General features: G+C 38.0%; 1 protein-coding gene across 1 annotated transcript; it reads right to left on the bottom strand.

The window, feature by feature from the left end:
* Positions 1-956: 956 nt before the first annotated feature.
* On the bottom strand, positions 957-6,316 carry LOC113063176 (interferon regulatory factor 4-like). The gene is made up of 9 exons (XM_026233395.1): positions 6,228-6,316; positions 5,895-6,092; positions 5,131-5,317; positions 4,914-4,999; positions 4,732-4,834; positions 4,539-4,646; positions 3,281-3,613; positions 2,281-2,393; positions 957-2,183 (listed from the first exon to the last, which is right to left on the bottom strand). The coding sequence occupies exons 2-9, from the start codon at positions 6,090-6,092 to the stop codon at positions 2,016-2,018; spliced, it is 1,296 nt and encodes a 431-aa protein (XP_026089180.1). The 5' UTR covers positions 6,228-6,316; the 3' UTR covers positions 957-2,015.
* Positions 6,317-6,952: the final 636 nt, after the last annotated feature.

Here is a 6,952-nt window from a genome sequence, read left to right as displayed (position 1 = left end):
ATGTAGAGCCGTGAGTCCAAAGACAGTGGAAAACTCGAAGAAATTTTGTTTGTATAAAAAAAAATTCTCAGGGTGTCCCAAAGCGAACAATCCCATACTATTGCATAGTTTCAAAACCTTCTGACCGAATTAGTTACTTTTAAAAAAAAAAAAGGCCGATCAGAATTTTACGTAGTACACAGCATTGATCGTTATAGCTTTCAGGGCACCAATCAGATATTCTGGCTGATTTCATTGAGAAGAAAGAAGAAATAATACTTCTGTCAGTCTACCTCTTCCTCTGTGATGTCACCAAGCACCATCCTGTCTCCAAACCACAAACACCATCCTGTGTGTGTGTATGTGTGTGTGTGTGCTGCTATTTGCTTACACGCCCTGTCTTATATTCTCTGCAGATAACACAGTGCTTCTGTTCAAGGTAAACAAAGGCTTGATGTCTCAGCAGATCCACACACAGTGTTAAGAGTGGGGGCACTCTCGCATTTTAAAAAGGCTTAGCTTAGTTGACCGCAGTAAGCCCACCAGTGATGGAGACTCCACTTCTGTCTTTTTAGAGATAGTTCTCTCCAGTAGAAGTGAAAATTTACTTCAAAGCAAAATTAAGGGAAAGAGACCAAAGGAACACTATAATTTTGAGACTGACTACTGTACAAAAGATCAAGGTCGCTAAGATTTTTTTTATTGTATTTGAAAGAAGTCTCTTTTGTTCACCAAGATTGCACTTAATTGACCCAAAATATAGTAAAAACTTTAATTATTGTGAAATATTATAACAATTTAGTATAATTGTTTTCTATTTGAATATGTTTTTAAAATGTAATTTATTCTTGTGATGGCAATTTTCAGCCATTACTCCAGTTCTCAGTCTTGCATGATCTTTCAGAAATTATTACATTGGTTTGGTGTTGAAGAAAAATTTCTTAAAGTTAACTTTTTAAAAGTTTTGCTGATTAATAATTTATATGTAATTTTTACCCAGTACAGGTCAGGAATCAAGAGCACATACACTCAGTTTTTCCACTTTTTTATTAAAACCAAAGACATTTTGAGCATCTCAGTAACAACAACAACAACAAAAAAGCAAAAGTAGACCATTTTGTCAGAGTTTTACAAAAAAATGTTTATAAAAGAACTGCAATTCGAAAAAACTGACCGGTTAGTACTTTTTCCCTAAATGCACAGCATATATACATACTAAATTCTTTGTATTTTTACATTCTGAATGCAGCTCAATCAAATGTAGCAAGAAGCAGTCAGTCACAGCTAATATTAACACTTTACATTCTTTTGTTGCACACAGATTTGCATCATTCTCAGTATTAAACATGACAACAGTCTTGCATTTGATGTCGTCTGTTATCATTCTAGATTATCCTGGTGGGATTCTGCTCAACTCTATGTGCACAGTAGAATTCCAACATTCACCTTTTACACTTTAGCTTACAAGACTTGTGTGGTTTTTACAGTTAACCCAGGGTTAACAGCCCGGTTTAAACTTCACCTTGGGTTATTGCTTAGTCCTGGGTTTTTGAGATTTTTCACTGTACATATTTAAAGCCTGGGTTGACATTCCTGTTTGCATATTGATTGGACAAGTATGGCATTTGGTGAAGCTTTGTAACCCTGAGTCAGAAGTGGTGCTAACCCCCTTCTAAAATGACAAGTGTGAAAGTAGCTTAACCCAAAAAATGAAAAGTCTGTCAACATTTACTAATGGTAAACCTGGTTGGCTTTCTTTTTTCTGTGGAACATAAAAGCATAACATTTATTTTTTCAACATGCAATGGAAGTCACTGGGTTATTTGGTGTTCTTCAGAATACCTTATTTTATGTTCCACAGAAGAAAGTAAGTCATACAGGTTTGGAAAAACATGAGGGTGAGTAAATGATGACAAAAACTTTATTTTATTTATTTTTGTTAACTATCCCTTTAACCCAGTATAAAAACTTGCTTTAAAGCTGGGTTAAACAAGATGTTAATCCAGGATTAAAAGTGGCGTGACGAGCTGCCAAGGTCAGTTTTGAGGGCCATTGTTATGGTGATGCGTGATGACTCTGTGGTAGTCTTGGGTCGGGGAGAGGGTGTGTTCAGGGGGCAGGTGTGAAAGCTCATGGCTGCGGATGTAGTTCATGCTGCCAGGGTGGGTGAGGAAAAGAAGCTGGCGGGCAAACAGTGGCTCAACCTGTGACATGACGACAACAGCCAGTCAAGATGATATGAATATCATTAAAGTTTTGTTTATAAGTTCATCTGTATTATAAGAAGCCAAACAAATGTACCTGCACTGTGAAGGTCCTTCTTGGTCTTTGAGTATCGGTGCTCTCATCCTCAAAGAACAGCAGCACTTGGGAGCATGGCGCAGGACGAGTGTGCAAGGCATAGCTCTGCAACTCTACAGAAGACACATTTTAATCCAGATCATTAGAAATACATCAGATTTTTGTTTTATGGTTTTGAAAGATCTTACAGGCATTAAACTGCATTTAAAAAAAAAAAAGAAAACATTTGCAATATTATGAAAGTCTTATTTAGCTGTTATTTTAATGCATACTAGCTGAATAAAAGTCAATTTTGTTAAAAAAATATAATATCGTACTGACCCCAAACTTTTGAACGTCTGCATAAAATATCAATCAAAATGCTCAAATCTTATACAATAACCCTGAATCTTTAACATTTATGTATATTCTTGTTACAAAGTGTTTATTTGTAAATGGCAAATCACTGAACATGTTTCTCAAGCCATAGGGTAAAGTTTATGATTTCTTCTCTTTCTGTAAGACAAAAAAATTTTTCTCTCATATTCTATTTTCTTTCCATACTATGAGTTTTAGCTCTAATGTGGCACATGTAAATTCTGTGGCATTTGAGTTGTATTCATCATATGCTGGAAAGTTCTGTGAGAATCACAACAATCATTGAATCGGACAGAAGGTGGGCGTGAGTGAGTTGTAACTCAAAGATGACTGACTCTGTGACTGACACTAAATATCAAACCACAGATAATGTGACACACTATTTACTGTAAAAGCTTTTTGATGTGTGTATGTTTACTGTCAAAATGTGTGTATCTTGGAGATGTCAAATATGATGTATACAAACAGAAAATTAATAGACGGGCATAAAGATTTATAATAAATGTCTCTCAGTGCTTACTGAAAATGATGAGTGATGAAGCAACCTTTCAGTTTTTTTCTTGTTTTCAAATTAATGGCATCATATCATGTGTTTGTCAAAATCTGAAATCCCTTACACATGAATGTTTTAATATGCACTAACCTGTTATGAACAGATGAGTGTCCAGCAGTTTGCAGTTCTGTTCCCTCTCCAGTTTGTTGGGCTTGTCGGTAGGTGGTGCGTGAGCTCCCTCCCAGTACACCCTGCAGGGGCAGCGGCGGCGGGCGTAGAGCCCGTCAGGGGCCATCCAGAGTATAACGCCCCGTTCCAGAGATGCCCCTTCAGCATGAGGGAGTTCAACCAGTTCTGGGGCACCAGGTGAAGCGTAGGCCTGTCCCTGTCTGCTAGGGCCCAGCTGACAGCCCTCTGGACTACTCACTGTTACCTCTTGCACCAGAGTGTCCCGGTAAAACACCACCACATGTAAACGGTAATCTAACAGAGAAAAGGATTAAATGAAATAAACACTTAGATTACCTGCCACCATCTAATGCTCAGTTTGAATCTTTCTAAACACAATTTAAAAGCAGCAGTCACTCCAGACTTTGAACACAGAATTTCTACAGACACTTTAACAGCTGTAGTTTGATGTCATACATTCATCTTTTTAAAAATCATAAATCAACAGATTTTTTTTTTTTATGCAGTCTGCTCCACATGTAAAGGACACACGGTGATGTATTATTCTTCTATTGGTCTTCACTTTCGCAGGTCAGTGTTGACCAGACTTATACTTTGGGATGCAGCAGAATTCACATGAGCTTGCATTTCCATTCATCCCACGTCCCAAACTTTTTTAACCCCATATTTTTTATTCAAATGTCATAATTCTTCTGGTGAAACGACAAACTTCTCTCCAGTGATGTATGCTGCATTTTTCAAACCTTTAGTTCACATTCTGTCTCCATCCAGTCAACAACTGATGGATAGAACAAAGTCCATGTTCTACATTTTTGATTATTTATGGAATATGGAAGAATAGATGAGTCACTACTTCGGTTTTAAATCGTTAGCTGTTTTTATTAATCAAATTATCACATTTTTCATTCTGTACTCCATAATATTTTGATTCCTAAATTAACTTGTATTTCAAATAAATTCATTTTTTATTGATTTAAACAAAATAGTAAATAATTTTAAAATCACCTCACCACATAAAAATAATTATCAGCTTTTTGTAATTGATCAGAATTTCATTTTGACAATAGATAATACTGTACCACGTATTTCTGTTCAATCTGATCACAGAAATCATCCAGATGACCCTTTAAAATCATTATCAGATATCTCAATACTTAAAGATCAATCCACCCATCCCTAATGAGCCTGTCTCTGTCTCTGTGTGTTTCTGATTATGTACCTGAGAGGGCCATAGCCTCAGCAGATCTCATGCTGGTGTCCAGGGTGAAGGGTGACAGTTGTGGATCAGATGCATTGCAACTGTAGAAAGAGCCACTGAACTGGTACCCTGCACATACAGGAATATGTCAGTGCAACTGCATGCTACCTGAACATACGGTAGTTGTATTTGCTCTCTCAGAAACACAAAGTACCTGGGTCCCAGCGTGAGGAGTAGGGGCTCTGGCTGTAAGAGATCTCAGAGATGGTGGAGTAATCCCTCCATCCTCTGTCTGCTGGAGAAAGATAGTTGCACACCTGTAAAGACAAGCACATAATAGTGATCTGGAGTGCAAAGATAGGAACAGCCAAAGCTAAGATGATGCTTGATTCTAACCTGGGATGATGCTGGTGGATAAGGTGGGTGTACTGGATAACTGGGTGAGCTTGAATTGGACGGTGAATCTTCAAGAGATCTGGATCCTGTAACATTTAAATATTAGATATTTTCATTGCTTCTTATCAGATATCTAAAGGAGTATTTATAAGACAAATGGCAGCAAACAGCTGTTCAGCTCTGATTGATGTCATCTGATATTTTTCTCTTCTCTTGCCTTTTTTGGATCCTTCCGGAACAATCTTATACACTTTATATGGGTCTGATATGTCAAGCTGACTGCGCTCCACAAGCTCCTCAAAGTCATTGCTTTTGTTAAGAGCACATCGAAGACGTGTTTTCCAGGTTGGTGGGTCAGGTTTGTCGATACCCTCACGGTACTTGCCTTTGAATAGTGCCCAAGCCTGCAGAAAAGTGAGCAAACCAAGAGCAAAATAAAAACATCAAGGAGAAATATGTAAAGAAATCTAGTTTAAAATACATGTGGTAAATTCCAAGTAAAGTAACATAAGTTTTAAGCTTTTAGATTTACAGATGTGGAGAGGTGTGACCATTGTCCTTCCCTCCACCTTGAAAACACAACTTAAATGTTGCTTTGAAAAAAAGTTTTCAAACATATTTTAGTTAGTATTTACTAATATATATTTTTTTTAACTGCATTTTTGAGCCTTGCATATTAAGTTTGACCTGAAGGGAAAAAAACGTATATATGTGATTATGCAAACACTGCGCTACTTTATGATTTCACCCTTTTAATGACATTTTAATTCTATATATATATAAACCAAAACAATTTAAATTGAAATATGGTAAAACATGTGCTGTCCAAGAACTGCACTTGAATGTATTTTTTCACACAATTGAACGTCACGTACATAGACCATATACCAAAATATGAAATAGGCCGATGAGTAAGATCACAGCAGAAATAATGCTTTACTGACGCTACATGTGTCTGTTTCTCATCCCGACAGACTGTACCTTGAAGAGCGCCGCATCCTCGTCCCTGTTGTAGTCCTGTTTGCCCGCGTGCTTCCACGGAATCCGAAAGATACTCTTCTCCTCGTTCTCCCACACGAGTCCAGGGTATTTTCCGGTGTCCACCTGCTCTATCAGCCACTGACGCAACTTTCCGTTACCGGAGCCCCCCGCCATCGAGCGCTCTTCATCTGAAGACATCTGAAAACAGAAACGTATGTCATTTAGCTGTTTTCATTGCCAAATTAAAAGCAAAAACCAATATGCTTAACGCTAGTAGTTAAACAAATAATTGACAATTCAGGGAAGTTTGAGATGAAAAAGACAAAAGCCTACTGTAGAAAGTACAGGAGCGCGTGCTGCCCTCTTTCACAGCTTTCGAGTTTTGAAATGTGTCACTAACGTAGTTCAACTTTCGACCGCGACTTTTCTTCAATCGTGTGCGTGGACAGGGGCGGAGCGTTCGCCACAGACGCTCACCGGATTCCACGCACCTGCAGCGCGCGTGAGATGTGACGGACGTCCCGTAAGCGCGCGGGGGCTGTTGATATTGAACCCACGCACCCTGAAGTGGGACTTTTGGAGTTTAATAAAAGAATTGCAATTTCTTTGAATTCCTTGACGTTGAAATGTCAGCTGTTTGTAAATAGGTGTGTAATGTGTGTGTTCAAATCTTGGCTAGAACCTGATCAGCCGTGCAACTACAGATGCAGAAACGGTAAATTATGAATTATGAAATTATGACATTAATAAATAGTACTGATTTGGTATAGCCTCTCACATAAACCATGTTATTACCGTTAATTTAATCAAAGCATTTTAGATTTAGCCTACATTTTAGTCTATTGTGTGCCCCACATTAGGCCTACCACGAACAAACATCACATATTGCTTTTAAAAAACCTTAACATGATTTGCCCCAAGAGGTTCAGTGCATTTTACGTGCATATCTAGTGTTTCAGCGGTGTATTTTGCCGTTAATACACGGCTTCAAACCATGTAACTATTGAGGCTGATCTGTGTCTATTTGTAGCCAACAGAGGGCAGTAAAGACAGCCAGC

The sequence above is a fragment of the Carassius auratus genome, chromosome 45 (assembly GCF_003368295.1).
Source record: "Carassius auratus strain Wakin chromosome 45, ASM336829v1, whole genome shotgun sequence".
NCBI classification, from domain to species: domain Eukaryota; kingdom Metazoa; phylum Chordata; class Actinopteri; order Cypriniformes; family Cyprinidae; genus Carassius; species Carassius auratus.
The sequence above is the reverse complement of the archived record's forward strand: the minus strand, read 5'-3'. Positions and strand labels throughout refer to the sequence as shown.